Source organism: Lissotriton helveticus, chromosome 2_1 (genome assembly GCF_964261635.1).
Source record: "Lissotriton helveticus chromosome 2_1, aLisHel1.1, whole genome shotgun sequence".
Classification (NCBI taxonomy): Eukaryota; Metazoa; Chordata; class Amphibia; order Caudata; family Salamandridae; genus Lissotriton; species Lissotriton helveticus.
The window spans coordinates 1,556,516,635-1,556,535,846 of NC_136059.1; the positions used below are offsets into that span (position 1 = coordinate 1,556,516,635).

At 44.7% G+C, this 19,212-nt stretch overlaps 1 protein-coding gene across 1 annotated transcript in view; it reads right to left on the minus strand.

Moving 5' to 3' along the window:
- Positions 1-19,212, minus strand: part of POLR1E (RNA polymerase I subunit E) — a 241,850-nt gene that overhangs the window by 183,057 nt on the left and 39,581 nt on the right. Inside the window, exon 2 of the mRNA XM_078676521.1 lies at positions 13,732-13,835. Within this exon, the coding sequence (XP_078532647.1) occupies positions 13,732-13,835 (104 nt within the window). The remainder of the gene's footprint in view (positions 1-13,731; positions 13,836-19,212) is intronic.

Here is a 19,212-nt window from a genome sequence, read left to right on the forward strand (position 1 = left end):
CCTTTTCCCTTGAACAGACAGCAAATGTGTCAAAATAAAAAGATTTAGTGGCATCTTTATTTCTCATTCACTTTGTGAATGAACAGAACAAATGTTCTTTTGCAACCTAGATTACTCATGGGACTAGTCGATGCTAAAACCTAATAAAATTGTACTCCCAACTGCAAGAGGGCAAGTAGGTTTTTCGAGGCCTGGCACTGTTTATGACCTCACATATTACATCACTCATGACATGGTCAGGGACATCACCCGTTACATCACTGAAGACATCTCAAGTGACATCATCCACAGAACCACTCGCACACCTGCACACATAAAAGTTGTCAAATATATATAGTAAGCTACTACATAACTTAAAGTAGTATACTTTGTGTACTAGTAATGAGCAATACTATTTCTAATATATATTATGTGAGTGGCTGTGTGACTGTGTGTATCCGTATGTGAGCGGGTATCTGAGTGGCTTTATGGGGGTGTGAGAGGGTGTTTTGAGTGGCTAGATGGGCGAGTGGGTGTGTGACTAGGTGCATGGGTGAGTGAGTGGTTTTGTAAGTGCCTGTATAAGTGAGAGAGTGAGTGTGCAGGTGGTGTATGGGTGAGTGAGTGGGTATGTGAGGCATGTAAAGGTGTATGTTGGGATGTGTGAGTGGCATGTGCGAGTGAATGGGTCAGTTCATAAGTGGTGTATGGGGGAGTGAGTGGGTGGGTGTGTGAGTGACTGTAAGGGTGAGTGAGTGAATGTGAAAGTGGCTGTGTGGGTGTTTGCTTGTGTCAGTGACTATATAGTTGAGTGTGTACATGTGTTAAGTGTCTGTATGACTAAGTGAGTGGGTGTGCAAATAACTTTATGGGTGTGTTAGTGGCTGTGTGGGTGACTGCCAAGGTATTGTATCTTTTGAGTTTGGTGGGTAGTAGACTTTTTGAGATTTACCTACAGGCCCAGGTTGGTTAGTGTTCTGAGGCAATACTGGAAATGTTTCTGTGTCTTCACTGCGGATATGCCTTTTATTAGCCAGTCATCCAGGTAAGAATAGACAAATATTTTGTTTCCTTACATAAGCTGCCATGCATTTCTTCAGCACCAAAAAATATTGGGAATACATTCCCAATCCTTTCTGGTGATAAGGAATCTCCTCCACCACATTCTTCTGCAATAGATTGTTGACTTCCCTTTGCAGTAGGTGTTTCTGAAAAAGTGATGTTTTGGATCGCGGAACAGGGAGGAGGGGACCTGAAGTGAAGAGTAACCATTCTGAACAGTATTCAAGAGAAGACACATTTGTCTGTTGTTATTAAGTGTCAATCTTCCAGATGCTTGGTAATAACTTCCTCCCCACCGGAGTGGGAAACAGAGATGAAGGAAGTCAAGCGCACTGCTTTGCCACAGGTCTTCCAGTGGATGCAGACTGCTGCTATGTTTTACTACCTTTTGATGATTTTCAAGGGTGATAAGGCTTTTTGGCTGCTGTTGTTAGTGTTAGTTGGATCAATGATGGGTTTGAACCCTATGAGCAAAATATCTCCTATCATAGGATCTGTATCTCCTACAATATTCTCTCCACTTTTCAAGACAAACAGTCTTCAAGGTGTCCATCTCAGTTTTCATTTGGGACATCTCGCATCCGCACAAGACCCAAAGAATACGAAATTGCACTTCTGGTTTGAGACAGGCTAGTCTGAGCCAATATGATCTACATACACAGATTCCCAGAAAATATCCATGAGCAGCTAGATTGGACGTGTCAGCTGCTGCAGTAATGATGTGGTTTGCCACTAGGCCTTCTTCAGTCAAGATTTCTTGAAAATCTTGTTGGTCATCTTTGGAAAGTGTTTCTGTGAACCTACGTAACAAATCCCATAGAGATCTACCATATCCAGGGCCACAGGAATTAAGCGGCAGGAGAGGGCTAAGTTACGCTGCAGAGTTGAGCAAATTATGTAGTAAGAAAAGGAAAATTATGCGACATAATGCGGCACATATTGTAATATCATTACTTCATTGTTTCCGGTCCAGGGAAGACATGGCTTGGCAGTTCGGGCTGGACTGTTCCCATGAGGCACTGGGTCAGACTGATTTGCATATGGCCATGTCTGAACTGGGGTGGCGGAGTGAGCTAAAGAATGATGATGGATTAAACCCAGATCAGTTGACTGGGGGTGAGTGCTTGCAATGTTCAACACTCCGTTCATCATCCCCTTTGGTTTTGCTTACTTCATTATTTCATCATATTTAAACTTGGTAATACTCGCTGGGCACTGGTAGCATATCATTAGTACCAGTATAAAATCAAAATATAGCAATAAGCAACAGAAAGGTGACCAGTCCAGCTTTGCAAAGGCACTTCCACTGCACTGCAACAAGAATCATTGCATTTTTAGTAACCTTTTGAGCTAGAAACAAATTTGTTTTGGTTAAAATCTGCAAATTACGCAGCAGATGAGTTGTGTGAAAAATGCAGCAAATGTATAATTATGCAAAAATCGCCATTGCCGTACAATCGCACAATTCCAGTGGACCTGGTCATATCTTCCGAACAAAGAAGCAGCACTGGCAACCTTCACAGTTGATGTGGATTTTCCACACATCTGTTTTCCAAACGCATCTATTTGCTTACTTTCTTTACCCGGTGGTCGGAAGATAAAGGAGCAACAGTGGGTGACTGTGAGAAGTTAGCCTGGCATATGATGTCCACTAGTTCTAGTGGGCACCTTGCACCAGTCTAATCGACCCTTATTGATGGTGGTTGTAAACAACTACGTGATGGTACGTCAGGACAGGGCTTCCGGGAAGTGTGGGGGGATTGCTATCATTTTTAAAACCATCTACCAATGTAAGTTGGAGTTGTTTCCCCTCCCAGGATGTGAGGCCGCACTATTTAAATTAATGATTGGCCCTCAACTAACGCTTTCCGGTCTTTTGATATATCGCCCTCCGGGCAATGCTGGCCCTTGGATATCTTCATTGGCTGATAGTATATCTCCCGTACTACTTAAAACGGCTAATTTCACCATTCTTGGTGATCTTAACATCCATCTTGAAGATGTTGAAGGTACTCTCAGTCAGTCTTCATTATCCGACCTCGAAGTTTTTAATCTTTTACTTCGCAACTCGGGGGCTACTCACTCGGCCGGTCACTTGCTAGACCCAATTATTTCTAATCTACCTTACGACTGCTCCCAAAGGGCCCGCCTACTAGAATGGTCAGACCATTTTGCGGTACACTTCATGTTACCTCTCTCTTTACCCAATTCTAAGCCCTGTGCCGGTAAGAGCAAGCCTTTCTATCGGTGGGACAAGCTTAATATGGTGGCATTCAATCAACATCTTACTGAATCTACTCCGACTGTGGAAAGCTCTGGATCAGAATCTAATGCTGTAGTTTCCCAGTGGTTAATGGATGCTGTAACTGCATTCCTTCCTCCTACACTTAATAACCACAGATCCCTTCATCCTCCTGCACCTTGGTTCTCTGAAGATTTAAAATTACAACGAGCCAAGTGCAAGGCTCTGGAAAGGAAATGGAGGCTTTCCTATTCAACCCCTAGTAAGGTGGCTTATAAAGAAGCATTAAAGAGCTATCATGCTAACTGTAAATCGGCCAAGGCCACCCTTACAGCATCCACGATAACTCAAGCACAGAACTGTCCGCTGACTCTTTTTGCAGTGGTGAAGAAGCTAACGGGAGCAGACACGGTACCTTCTCCTCCGGCTTTGGATAAACCACAGTGTGATGCCATCACAGATTTCTTTATCTCTAAGGTGGAGCGTATCCATGAATCCTTGATTACTCCTCCGCCATCTGCTGATTCCTTACCGGCGGATACTTTTAGCAGTCCTCTTCCCCTTCCCTTAATGCACATCTATGACTGGCTATTGTTTGATGACATCACTTTCTCATCGTGCTTGAACAGTATCAGGTCAGGCTTCCCTCGGGACCCTGTTCCTATGAAAATTCTAAAACTGTTGGACCTCGAGCAACGGAGAGTCCTAATGAGACTTCTGAATACATCTCTTACAGAGTTTATAGTGGCACAGGAGTGGAAGCATGCCATGGTCGTTCCCATGCTGAAAAAGACCGGCGCGGACATCACTAACTTAGCCAATTTCAGGCCCATATCCCTGCTGCCTGCATGTTCTAAAATCTTGGAACGACATGTGAACACTCAGCTTAATTCGTTTGTCGAGAACGTGGGATATTTACATCCGTCCCAATCTGGGTTTCGCGCACATTATTCCACTGAATCCGCACTCCTCGGGGTGACGGAGAGGCTTCGGCACGGTATAGATCGCGGGGAGACCTTTGCACTCATCCTTTTGGATTTGAGTGCAGCGTTCGATACCGTGTCTCATTCCATTCTTCTTGATTCTCTCCGCTCCCTTGGTGTTGCTGGATCTGCGCTGGCCTGGATTGCCTCCTTTCTAAGTGAGCGCACCATTCAGGTGTTTTCGACAGAAGCTGAAACTGCTGTCTATTCCTCGGCATATGGCGTCCCCCATGGGTCGATTCTCAGCCCTCTGCTGTTTAACATTTATGTCAGACCCCTTGCTACCATCGTGGAGGACGCCGGTTTGACAATCTATTCGTATGCCGACGACACGCAGATTGTGTTCTCTCTCTCCAGCAGTGAGGGCCATGAGGTCTCTGCCTTGAAATCTGGCCTGTCACGCGTTGCTGCTTGGATGCATGACCATCTGCTCAAGCTCAACGGTGACAAGACCGAGGTTGTTATTTTGGGCAAGAATAAAGATCTGTGGGGCCCTCGGCATTGGCCCTGTGATATGGATCCTTTGCCGAATCCAGCCCCCGTAGCCCGCAACCTCGGCTTCCTCATCGACGACAGGCTCTCTATGAGACAGCAGGTAACAAGGGTCGCTGCAATCTGTTTTTCCACCTTAAGATGGTTGCAGAAGATCCTATGGATGCTGCCTTGCTCTACTCGGAGAACTGTCGTCCAGGCTCTTGTGATCTCCCGCATCGACTATGGGAATGTGCTTTATCTTGGGGCCGATAAGGCCACTATAAATAAACTGCAGGTGGTGCAAAATTCGTCAGCTCGTTTATTGTGCAATGTACCCCGGAGATCTTCCGCAGCTCAGGCTCTACGTGACCTTCATTGGCTTAAGGTCCCGAACCGCGTAAAATGTAAAACCTTATGCCTTCTCTTCAAAATCAGGCAGGGTTCTGCCCCTAAATATCTGCAGAACCTGGTTCAAGTCTACAAGCCTGGTCGCACTTTAAGATCTTCCACTAGTGGCGATTTTTCTGTCCCCAGAGTTAAACTGGCCAAAATGGGTGGCCGCTCGTTTTCTTATCTTGGCCCAAAGATGTGGAATGCTCTTCCGCCGGCCTTGAAAGCCGAGACTGATCTCCTCCCTTTTTGTAAAAAATTGAAGACCCTTTTGTTCAATTAATCCCTCTGCACTGTTTGTTCTGCTTTGGGCCTTTTTGCTTGTTTTCTTTCTTTTGTCTATCCCTGGCGCCGGGAAACCCATTGAGGGTAGCTGTGCGCAATATAAGTTCAAATAAATAAAAATAAATAAAATAAAGTCAACCTTATAGAAAGCTATCCTAGTGGTAGCATGAACCAGCAGTCTTCAGGCTAAGACTTCAGTAGGCGAGTTAAGCAAGTTGTTTTACCATATTTAATCCCTTGAATACCAAATGAAAGGACACCACACCAGGTATATATCACATATATATGTATTTAATCTAAACACAACTGGTCACTCCTTGACCACAAGGGAGATGTCTTCCGTCTTCCAGTCAGAATGGAATGTCGAAGGTCCAAGATATGTTTTACAAAGATTCGTCCAGGATAATCTAAAGTCCTGGGGACACAGTTCCTATACTTATACTAAGAAAGGGGGCTGGATTACCTGACAGGAACCCTCCTATGGGTGGACCTGAGAAGGGGGTGGTTACACCCCTTTCCCTTTGTCCAGTTTTGCGCCAGAGCTGGGGCTGGAGTGCCCCAGCAACTGGTTTGAACCGGGCTATGCATGGAGCACCTTGTGTGCCCCAGGCAGTGTCTAGATGCCTTCACTGAATGCAGCCCTCCCTGCCCCAATACACAAAACCCCTGTCAGGGGAGGTGCTGGCACCTCCCTGGACAGGAAACCTATTGTCCAGGCTGCCCTTGCTGGAGTTTCCCCCAGCAACAGGAGGTCAGACTCGTGTCTGTAGCAGCAGCATCCATTTTGTGATGCTGAGGCTCTGTTTAACTTTAACCGGGTAAAGCAGTAACTTACATGTCTTTTCCCTCTAGAAGGGTGAAATGCTACCCCCGCCGCCAGAATTGGTGGGCGGGGTTAGTATTCCAAAGTGTTTGACACCTTACACGACATGTTTTGATAAAGCCAAACCAAAGTGAGCATTAACCGTGAGGATTATAATGCACTTAAGAGTATATGGTATGGCTATATCATAGAACAGCTATAAGGAGATGGTTCCGAAAGCTGCAGAGGGGCTCAGCTCATGGCAGAGCACCCTCTCACATAAAACCAAGCACTCTGCCTCCAGGATTGTCGAGGCCTACCATAGGAGTGGCTTATAGGTGTATATGTGTCTATATATAAAGGTAGATATGGGTATACTATATCGAAGTAAGGGGTGATTACACCACCTTACCCAGGCTGTGTGAACAGACCTGTGGTGTCAGTTTGGAAGGCAAACAAGGGGTGGCACAATACATGCTGCAGCCCCTGGTAGGCCTAGGGGGCACCTATGCCCTGGGAACCTATGGTACACTATACAGGGGTCCGGTTCAGAGGAATCTTGCAGGTTGACAAGCGGGTTGTGAGCGCAGAGGGCGATGTGCCAAGCGCGCTCCAATCCTCCTCCCGAGACCCATGGTGCTAGTAGCGCCCTGTTTTAAAGTGCTGATACACCCCTGAATTTTTGGGGTTTTTTGGAATGAGCAATTGCTCTTCTAATTTTTAAGCACTTTTTCACTTTTCTTTTTTCACTTACACGTCCCCAGGTCAGGGTGGACTATTAGAGTGTCCATACCGCCGGGGTATAGTCCTGAAGAATGCCATGGTGAATATATACCACAGATAAGGCAGAAACATGTTGACTGATTTTAAAACTTGTGGTATTTAGCTGAATTTAATCAAAATCCTAAAAACCTTGGCCTTTAAATTCAGACACATATACCACTTACACGTGTCTTAGGGATCATTCATTAAAAGTTTTTCCGATACCCTCAGTCACTTTTAATTTAGCAATTTCCACAACACGTCCTCCCCACACGACCAGCTCCGCAGTATTCCTGGCGTCGCAGCACACCGAAGAGACACTCGGTCTCTTCGGTGGGGCCCGATGATGAAGCATGACACTGACCAGGTCAGTGTGTGAGGGCTTTCCTACTCAAACGGAGTGACTGTGATTAATATTACCCACTTATCTCCTTGCTCAAATATCTGGTAGCTTTGTGTTTGACCGGACCTCTCTTCTTTTGTTGTTTGACACTATACAGGGGCTCACAAGGGCGACCCAGTAACCAATCTGGTATGCACCTAAAGTGCATGGTATCAATTTAGAGAGAGAACAACTGGGCTGTGGGTCTGATTAGCAGGCCCACAGACACACTAAAGTCGAAAAACCAGAGAATCATAGCAAAAGGTGGGGGTGACCATAGGAAGCAGACCCTACTCTCCTACAGTGACGTATTTGCTTCTGTAACAATGACAGAATCCAGAGGAGGATCTCCTCTAAAGAAGAGCAGATCTTGGTCTGGTGGCTTATATTTTTGGAGAAGTTGAGATGGAATAGGCTTTGCTGATGCAGGTGTAAACAAGCATTGAAAATGCAATAGGTCTCGCCTTTCATTAAGTTAAAGCCATTTGCTTTGCTAATGGTATTATATAGCAAAGCAAATGGTTTTAACTTAATGAAAGGCCAGACTTATTGCATTTTAAATGCTTGTTTGAGAGATGGCTGCTAATTTCGCTATTTTCGGCAGATTTGCACTTAGGATTGGTTGCTGCTAAATAAGTATCATATGAAAAATGTGTTGTATTTAGGGAACAGTTCCTTCTCTCTTCATACTTTATAGCTATGAACTGTGCTTTGGCAGTTTTTGAAAGGTAAGGGACTGGTGAGACAGCTAATTTAGCTTGACACAAAGGCACTTTATTTACTGGCAAGATCTTGTTAGTTTGAAATCCCTCTTCCTTTTGTCATGTGTGACCTTGGGCAGACCCTGCGTTCTCCATTCAGTGCCTCGCACCTCAGCCATGTCCCTGCTCGCCTCCTCCTCCTCATGAACACAACAGGGTGCCAGCATGTAAGGCATGCCCTGAGGGCACGGGGCTGTCAGCGCTATGGTGTTGGGCGCTACACTTGGGTGACTGTGTGAGAGTGCTTCCAGTGAAGGGGGACTTGCTGCGGGGTGTGGTAAGAGTGGCGGGTGATGAGGGTGTTGCTGTGGCGTGTGGAGGGGCGGTGACAGTGGCGGGTGCTGTAGGGCGCCGGCTGTGGGAGAGGGTGCTGCGCGCTGCACTCTGTGATGGTGTAAAGGTGCTGCTGGCTATGGGGGGGGGGTGGGGGGGGGGAGATTCTTGTGGGGTGTGCAGGAGCTGTGACGTTAAGATAGAAGTGTGGACTATGGCGAACGGCGCAAGCTCATCCCTCTTCCTTTTGTCATGTGTGACCTTGGGCAGACCCTGCGTTCTCCATTCAGTGCCTCGCACCTCAGCCATGTCCCTGCTCGCCGCCTCCTCCTCTTGAACACAACAGACTGCTTCAGCAGGAGTGGGTGTGAATTATTGATGGGCGCAGTGAGCTGTACAGGGTATGCTAAATGGCTGTCTCCAAAGACCAGGCGACGGCCCCCACCGTTTACCATGTGTGCTCCTGGACACAAAGGAATGAAACCTCACCTCTGCCGCGAAGGAACCAGACCACAGCATAGAGCAAACAAGCGCGTCTCAAAAACGAAAAAAACGAGTTTGAGCTATTGACATTGCAAATGACAATGCCTTTTATTTTTTAAAATGTAAATAAAATGCATTGTCCTTTGCAATGTCAATAGCTCAGACTCGCATAAATGCGAGACCTATTGCATTGCAAATGCGCGGCGCACGCTTTAGGCATCCCGCTCACTTTATTTATTTATTTCCCGCTCCACTTTTCTCGTGAAGCCCAACGCTCCATTCCTCTCCCTTCTCAACATACTCTGTTACTGCACGTGTCTGGCCAGTAACAGAGTATGTTGAGAAGGGAGAGGAATGGAGCGTTGGGCTTCACGAGAAAAGTGGAGCGGGAAATAAATAAATAAAGTGAGCGGGATGCCTAAAGCGTGCGCCACGTTTTAAAGTAATGTAAAAAGTGGAGGGGGAAATAAATAAATACAAGCCGATCACCTTGCAGACCGCAGATGTTATCGGCAAGCCTGTTCCGTTGCATCGAACACTGAACCCACAACCAGAAGGAGGCGTGCTCACGAGAGGCTGCGGAGCACGCGCACACGTTCCAGCCAGCGACGGAGGCGTGGCGCGCACCGCCTCCCTGTGCCGCGTCGAGCGCCATGGATCTCGTCCCCTTTTGCGATTCCCAGTGTGCGGGGGCCTGTTTCTTACGCCGGGGGCCTGCAACCGCAGCCCTCAGCGATATTGGCGGAGGCTGGCGGGGATGCGCCCCCGGTCTGGGGGAAGCTGCCGGTTTTGCTGCCACTCTCGCTCCTTCCCCTGAAGGTATGGCAGATCTCACGATGCATGGGGCGGGGGTGTGTGTCTGTGCAGGGGGGGGAAGGTAGGGGGCAGCTGCGTGTGTATGCGTGCGTGTCTGTATGTGTGTGTCTGGTGAGGGGGCTGCAGCGTGTGCCTGTCTAATCTGTGTGCAGGGGTGTGGGGGCTGCCTGTGTGCGCATGGAAATATGAGCCACGGCGACGTGCGCGCCCACGAGATAAAATCTCCGCCAGGAGAAGCTCGTAACACTTTGCTGTACACATTCCCCCAGAAGTGACTACATAAGTTGTCGAGCTTAGCGCGCACCCACCCCGGTAACCATGTTTTTTCAAAACGTTGGTATGTATGAAAGATATGTATGTTCGTAAGGTATAACGTACGCAGCCATGCTGTACGCCGCCGAAATTTAAATGTACACACCTTTGTTAACCAGGAGGTTAAACTCTAAACTTTACTTTTTTTAATCTGTGCAACTCTTAGATTAAAGTCCTGAGTAAATGTTGTATTTGATTTAGCTCAGGCGAAGGAGTCAAGCCTGAATTTATTGGGACTGTGGCTTCCATTTTGTTTCAGACGTGTAACCCGGTGCCCCACTGCTCGTGGGCATGTCTCTGGCGCGGGGAGAGGGGCACAGGTCTACTTATACTCCAGTTCAGAACTGCAGCACACCCTCCACGTAATACAAGCACCGAAGAGGCGTTCAGTTGGGGGTGCAGGATCTGGAAACTTCTCCAGAGTCGCGAGTCGTTGTGCTCGCACCCCACCTCCTCCCCCCAACCACACAGACCTTGTAAATAGAACTTCTCCATGTAAGTAAGCTTCGCACGTTTTAGAGGAAGGCGGAAGTAGTTCCAAAAAATAATAACCTTTCATGACTTTTATCATGTGCATAAACGCACACAGCCCAAGTGCACGTGTAATCGGCCTACTACACCTAGCCGGTTCAGGTGCTAAACGTATCACAGCCTCTCACGTGCTTCTTTGATATTTACGAGTCTCCGCAGAATTTAGGGGCATCTGCAGTGGATTCACTGGTTTCAGAACGCCCATTTCGCAGTTTAAAAATAAGCCTGCTTTTTGGAAAACGACAATTTACTGCAGGGAAGGTGTGGCGGTTTTATGTGAAACGTGGGAACTTCTGTGTCAGCCCTGAGGGTTGTTCAGAGTTGAGTCAAACAAACGCTTTGCTTCAGATTGTTACCAAACAGAAAACAAGACAAATACACACCAAATGTCCCGTGTGTCGCCAATATGCTCGGGTGTAAGGGGTGGGGGTTTTGGTGAGGTGGGGGAAGCAGGAGGGCGGCTGGGAAGCGCTTTGCAGATTCTCCGAGCGTGTTAGGTGAACTGGCAGATTTATGATGGTCATTGGAAGCAGGGGCTTTAAATCCCTAAACCACGCCGTTTTTTTTCTCACTGTATAAACATAGGTTTTGTCTCTCGAAAGAAAGTGGCTTTGAAGCCCCCCCTGGAAGCCTGCGCGAGCCTACTTGCTTCAAGTCCCCAGATCGGGCTATTTAGCAGCACTTTAACAAGCCATTTAAGTCAAGCTTCCTTAGTAAGTCACAGACGCATCGACGCCAGCCCCTTTCGAATACCTCCCCCACAAATAAATGAACATGTAATGCGCGCCCGCCACTTCACGCCGTACATCAATCCCCAAATCCCAGACGCATTGACGCCAGCCCCTTAAAGCGAAACTGACTGAAGCAAACGCCCGGCCCACGTTAAAAAAAAGCCACACACATTAGATGCAGTCAAAGCGCGCTCACGAGGTCAAAAGGCACTCCACATGAACAACTACCAGACCCATTGACGCCTGCACTTTCAAAGTGAAACTGACTAAAGCAAGCGCCCGGCCCACGTTAAAAAAAAAAAGCCACACACATTAGATGCAGTCAAGGCACGCTCACGAGGTCAAATCTCCAGCAGGAGAAGCTCGTGACAGTCTGTCTACAGCAGAAGAAATTCGTAACAGTCTGCTGTCCACATTCCCCAGAAAGTGGCGACATAAGTTGCCTCCCTAGACAGCAAAAGCTTCGCTTTTGCTTTCGTCTAGGCGAGACCTAAAAACAATAGCACTGCAGGTTATAGCAAGCTGGGAAGCTGAGGAAGTAAAAGCAGTGCCTTCATTCTTTGATGTAAAGACTCAAATATTATACAAAAGAACATGGTACGAATGAGTACATCTATATTCAACTTTGTTGCTCATCTTATTAAGACCTCATTAATAGTAAGGAGGTCATCAATCGGAGAAACTCTCGTTGGAGGTGTCTCTCTCCGAGTTAGTGAATAACCTCTGACTGACGAGCCAGTAATGGATGACCAGGATGGTGATCTCCTTCTTCTATGCCAATATCTGGATCTACTTGATTTCCTAGAGTGTATAGAAGTAGATATGGTTCTTAAAGATCTCCTAGACCTATCTCTGGACCGATGACACTGTGGTAGAGAAGTTCAGTTCCTTTTCCTTGGATCAAAATAGACTATGATGGTGTGTGCTTTGATGGCCTGCAACTACTTTGGATTTTGGTGGGTACAGTACCATTAGACCAGACTCTTGAGCAGGTTTTCCAGTGGTTCAGTCAGCCCTGGTGGAGTCGGGACAAAGCATCTACTGAATGTCACCATATCAAGGGAGATTATCACTTTGCACATATCAGGTAGGTGCTACTGTCTGGAAATGCTGAATACCTTCTTTGGGTGAGCCATTAACCCAGTGGCTCAAATCAATACGCAAAGAATGCAAGACTATTTTTCAGGAATGCACATTTCTCTTTGTGTACTGTTTCTATCAGCGGCAGTGAGTAATACGCGGATTGGAATGCTATTGTTAACCATGCCAACTTCTGGAAGGTTAGCCAATTTTTCCTGGTGCTAACTTGGAACAGCATGTCAGTGATGACATTCTTAAACTCAGTCTCCTGTACTTTGTTGGTCCACCATGCATTAAGAGCCTGGCTATTTGTCTGCAACACCACCATATGGATATATTTTCAAATGACGCACTGCTCAGTCATAGTTGTGGTTTCAATTTGCTGATTTGTTCCATTGACATGACATTGAGTGAGGTACTCATGACAATATACACAATTCCTTACATGCTTACTTTGCCTTAAATGTCTGTTGCATGGATTCAGCAAGTAGTTAATAATAGACCTTTGTGCCAGATATGATTATTTATTTTTTATTCTCAAGTATTTCTTATTTTCTAAAGGAATACTGAATCAGTTCAGTGAAACTCTTTTGACTTGGTCACTGGAGTTGCCGATCTCATGAATCCGTTCCTAAATGAATATTTCAATTACATAGATGCTACTCCTGGAGTGTCCAACCTCATAACCATTCACAGTGCAATTACTCAACTTTCCCCAAAAATATTGTTAACTCTCCAAATTTGCATGTGAATCAGAGGATGTAGCCTAACCGCTAGAGCGGGCAACCTCGAAGCTTGGAAACCAGGTTCGAGTCTCAGCAGGGACGCTTAACATCCTGTGATTCTGGGCAAATCACTTAATCTCCCCGTGCCTAAAATGAAAAGTAAGTAGGAGAAACTCATTAAAGAAAATATTGCTTATAGACTAAATCAGACATACCGTTTTACAAAAGAAGTAAATTGGCCAATCCTCATGGAAGGTTACAAATGAAGACAAGGTGGTACTAAGGAGTGACTAACAAGCCTATTAATGAATCAAAAGCCAGCATTTACAAAGGACAATGAAACAAGCCAATGAAAAATAAGGGCGGAGAGTGGGCGGGGCTTCAAGTCCATACTCGAATACAGCATGCCTCGCACAGCAGCGCATGCACTGCCCAGGCTAAACTTATAAGTAGGGTGGACTATATAGAATTTAGCATCATGTACTTGAACTGATTAGACGGCGGAACGCTGGTCCACTGAAATTGCAAATTACACTTAGAATATTTTTATGGCATGTTTGCTGTTTTAGAATGGTTAGAAATCCATGAGCTTTCCTGAGGGTCTGGTTTCTTTCACAAGATGAAGAGGTTCACAGTGTGCAGAATACACATCACTTACCAAAATTTTCTGGTGCTTCTTTCTGGGATTAGCTTCATCTTTATTCTTGTACAACGTGAAGTCCAAGGTGCTGGAATTCTGGAGTTTCCCATTTGCAAACTGAGCTGCAGATAAAAGAGAATATGAAGTGAGGGACAACTGGTGTGAGCTGAGATTTGTGTGAAACGGATTGGACTTTTTATTATTTTTAAATTCCACTGGTCTATTACCTTTATTATACACAGTAACATATTTACAGATCTGTCTAACGCATCTTACTGTTAAGAAACTGTGTTAATTTGAAAGCTGTAACTCAGTTTTTTCATAGTATTTGGCTATTTCCTTCTTCATAACTGATTTCATCAATCTCCTTGCCACTTATGTCAGGCGATCTAGGCTATAGTACATAGCTGCTAAGTGGGTGTATTGACCTTACACAGTCACAGAGGGATTAGGTGAAATCTTGGAGTTCAAATGTTGAGCCGAAACGCGGCTGGTTGATGAAGGCTGTGGAAAACTGCTTCTGTCAGTTGAGCTGTTCTGTTGAAGAATGGCAATAGGCACATTTCGTCTGTACTGTGTTTGGACTTAGTTTATTAAAAACATCACTGAGAAGTAGAGTCCTTCCTCATGTTCTTTTAGGACCTCATCTTGTTTTAAGCACTACGCTACCAAAAGAACTAGTTAGGTGTCTAAGTCTAATACACTGACCACTAGGTGCTAGGAAAACTGCTTACAGTAAGCAGACCTGTGCCAGTGACGTCCTTAGGCTAGCTATGTGCTGCTGCCTGGAATTTTGGATCACCTAGAATGCCTCTAGGAACAGATTGGCAAGCTCTTGGCCCCAACCTCCCTATTGTCAGGAAGTTCTGTAACTTCACAATGCAACTGTAGGTCCACATTTTAGACAATCCCTATACATGCATTACTAGTGTTTATGGGTCTTACAGAATTTTATTCTACACATACCCATTACAAAAGCCTTTAAAAGCCTTTAATTATTCAAATCCCATTCCACATCTTGATGTAACCCTGGTGAGGTTTTGATCTGTTTTAATATAAAATGCCTTCACACCAACAGGTGCAGGTATGCTATGTAAATGCCAGTAGGGCTCAAGCAAACCAAGAGTACATGGGCCTGAGAGAGTAGGGCTAACAACTGCCTAACGCATTTACTGAGCATTTTCAAAAAGATTCGAATTTTACACCATAAATATTATCCCCCTACTTCTGATACCCCACATTTTGGAAGATATTCAGTAAAAAGTATTTGTGTATGCCGAACTCACATATAAAATATCCAGTAGGGATATTAATCTGTAAAAAGATTTAACCTAATACACTCCGTTTTCTCAAGGATTACCCAGACGGCGAGGAAGAGGAGGAGGGCAGCCCAGGGAAACCACGGTACAGGCAAGTGGTTTTTAATTTAATTAATGTACAATTAATTGTTAATAGGGGGGTGGAGACGGGTGGCGGAGCGGAGTTCCACGGAGTTTGTTCGTAACTCCGTGGACCTCCGCTTAGCCCCGCTATGCCTACTATGCCCAGGGTTATACAAGATCCCTTACTGATTTGTTGTACCTTTATGCCGAGGTAGGCATTGTTAAAGCATATTTGCTGTAGCCGCTATTGTTGTAATATCCCAAAAGGAAATTATCCTACCCCAGGTAAGCAATTATAGACTTATACCTTTAATGAACATAGATTGTAAATTATATGCCAAACTTGTTGCCAACAGGTTGGAACCACTTTTACAAAACCTAATTCATCTGTCACAGATGGGCTTCATGGAGGGAAGATTTTCCAGTGACAACATCAGCCACTTCTGACATGTTATTGAAAAACCTAACCTAATGCATTCCCCCTCAGAGCCACTTGCCTTAGAGGCAGAAAATGCATTTATTTGATAAAGTTGAATGGCCATGCTTACAGCTATCCTACTTGTTTGTTGAACAGTTTTTCTATACACATATGGCTAACAATGCTGCTCCAATCGCTAAAGTGAGAGCAAACCGGTCCCTATCAATTCACTCAATCTAGACCGGGGCTCTCCAAAGTTGGTCCTGGATGGCCGGATCCACGTCAGATTTTTAAGATATCTACATTTATCTAAATGGGGATAAGCTAAAAACCTGGCATGGATCTGGCCCTCCAGGACTGACTTTGAAGAACCTGGAGACCAAAGGATGAGACAGGGATGCAGATGCCTCTATGACCCTTGTTCTTCCTTTTGACATCTGAACCCTTGCTACAGTCCTTTAAATTTAATTTTATTGTATTGCAGCATTTATATGTTTACTACTCCTATGTGGGGCACTGAAGTGCTTGCCTACATGAGTAGTATGTGGTTGCAAGGATGTTGGCTTTGTTTTGACCCTATGTTGGAAGCGTTTTGTATGTTGTGTGTGATATCCACCAAGGTGTGGTGATCGTGTTATGGGATGTAGCGTGTACCAGTGGATTGCATGATGAAATGTGAGAAACAGTCACGCAGTTGTATGGTTTTCAGTTTGCTGGTAGCTTTGCAGAGCTCTGCAGGTCTCTTTCTGGTATTTTATACGATATAGTATGCTTTGTTGTGTACTGCACTGGGTTGTCCAATCTGGTATAGCTGTCGTCCTGAGCTGGCACAGCTGGAGGGAGAGAGAAGTGAAGAGATCTGTTGGGACAGTCTTATTATCATCATTCCATATTGGAGTGTCTTTGTGAGATGTAAAGAAGTGATCATATTGTATAGATATTTTGGACTTGCAGTGTTGTACTAGATTAACGTCCTCTGTCAAGCAATGTCTGGCAGATCTCTTCAGTTATTCCATGCCTCTTCAGTTGGTGATAGACAACCCTCATAGCGTATTGTCCTATGCGGATTTAAGAGGTACACATTATAATTTGTTGCTGACTGCTGCATATTATGGTTTAAGTATTATTGTGGGCTACAACGGTTATAAATGCCAGTACGTAACTATATAATGCCATGGCGAACCGTAGGTAACCCTTCTTAGCTTACCTGCATCTAGAAAACAGTTTGCTGGTTGAAATGTTTGCTCTGCATGGGCTGTAAGGTGTGGATTGTGCTTGAGAGTGCAACTGTTTTCTGGGCTCTGTTGCTGGGATGTGGGAGTGCAGTTTTCTAAGTGTTTATGATCCTGGGTGCTTCTAATGCGGTTTGGTAGTGAGTTCCAGAGCTTGGCTGCCTGTACTGAGAAAGCAGTGACTCTTACAGATTTCTTATGTTAAGATTGTATGATAAGTGGTGCAAGCCTGGTGTGCAGTGTTCGGTTTCATTTGTATTTGCTTGAATTTAACTTGAAGATATAGCGGTCCTTTTTCTTAGGAAGCTCTGTGTACAACACAGAGTTCCTTGAACAATGGCCTACTTGCTACAGGTAGCTAGTGGAGCGATGGCAGGACTGGAGTCATGAGTTCCCTTGAGTGAAGAATACTTGCAGCAGCATTTTGCTTAAGTTTTTATTTTGCATATGATGAATGCAGGTGTGTCCATGTAAAGGCTTTTGGCATAGTCAAGCGTGGAGATTATGAGTTTGAGGGTGGCTTGCCATTTAAATTGGTGTGCAAGTTATGGGAGGTGTGACGTAGCTTTTTCATTCTGGAGAAGTCACTCTCAGGGATGTGGTTAGCACACGCTTTCAAGGATGGGTCTGAATCCATGGTTACTTCAGGTTTCTAACTTCTCTTGATGTTGTTGGAGGGGTGGGAAGTTACTTAGGCCATATGGTAGTAGGCTACTACTTTTGCCATTATCTGCAGGTCATAATCTCTGTTTTTGTGGTATTGAGCTTCAGATGGTTATTCATCAACCATGTGTTTATGGCACAAAGGCAGCTATTGAGTTGTGACTTGTAGAGGTCTACGGACGATTGATTTTTAAAATGATATGGGTGTCATCTACAAAGTTGTAACGGGTGAGGTTTTATGATTTAATCAGATTTAGTAAGGGAGTTTGGTAGATATTGAATACTAGAAGGGAGATTATGGATGGCATTTACGATCTGTAACCTAAATACAATAGAGACACAAATGTGCAAATGTGTGTACTCTCTGACTCCATATACCTGTTTACATAAACTTCCACTGTTGAATAAACATACTCTTGTAAGTGTTGAGAAAAGTATGACCATTTTCACTTTGCAGTTGGTCATGTGCTTGTTTATCTGTGGCAATAATGCAATGGAGTCCGATTCACAAAAGCATTTTTGACTATGGGAAGTAGCACTTTTTTATGTCCTCCAACACGTTCTAGTGAATCAGCCCTGAATATAAAACCGCGGATTATACAGACATTAATATAGATTTATTTGCAAAAACAAACAGCAATACCGTCTCGCTTTCATAACATCAATAAATTAGCCAAGGTGTTAGTATATACACTAAACAGGGACAAAACGTAAGTTTGCCCCTCAACATAAAATGTACCCGGGATTTTTTTGAGCAATCTGGCATTAGCAGGCAAGCCAAGTTCCTCAAATATTTTGGAATAGCAGTTTAATGACAATATTCTGTAATCAATACTTTATAGATCATGGGGTGGGAATTGGAATCTTTAAAATGGTGATCACTCCAACTGCTAATTATCTAACTTGCATGCTTTCTGTAAGACTATCGGATGAACGTTCAAGCAACGTGATCGGATGATGTCACCCTTCCTATGGAAATCGAAGAGAGACAGAATTTCCTTAGAGATATTCAACTGCAGAAAAAACTTGGTGACATAAACTTAGCTGACTTTCATAAATATCATAGATCTTTTATGACAAGGCGTGCAATAGTTTCTTAAGAAGTCACCTTAAGTCCTGTGTGGTTATAAATTGAAAAACAATTAGTTACCCCAACCCATTTCTCATGTTTTTTCTGTTCAGACGCTGGTCCCCTTCTCATCCCATATTCTAGCCAACACAGAGGCATCTCTGCTGAAACTAATTTCTAAACATGGAAGAATACACAAATGCTCTTTAATGTCCATGTGAATATTAAACATATCAAATTCCAAGGTATGTCGATTCAATGGAATACCAGGACAAATAAAGTCATATCATTGGTTTCTGACCTAGGTACGTCATAACCACCTCAATTATATGCAGACATTCAGACCAGCCTTCTCCTACAAGTAGGTCATGAGTTACTGGTTGCTCTCCAGCTACATGTAAGTAGCTCTTCTGTGTGCAGCCTAGACTACTAAATTAGAAGGTTTTGTTTGGTTTAATTAACCAATATAACAAAACTGAAAAGTGTGCATTCGAGATAAAATGTGTGTACCATATTTTCCGGCGTATAAGACGACTTTTTAACCCATGACAATCTTCTTGAAAGTCGGGGGCCGTCTTCTGAGACTGTGGGGGACACTGGCAATTACTGCAGTGAATCGCAGAAGTAAAGTTATGCACGGCCCATAGTCCTGGGCAAACGCAGTAAAAGGTTGGCGGGTCTGGCGGCCCCTCCTGGGTGGCTTTGGCTGCGAAGTGGAGCACGGCAGAGCAGGCA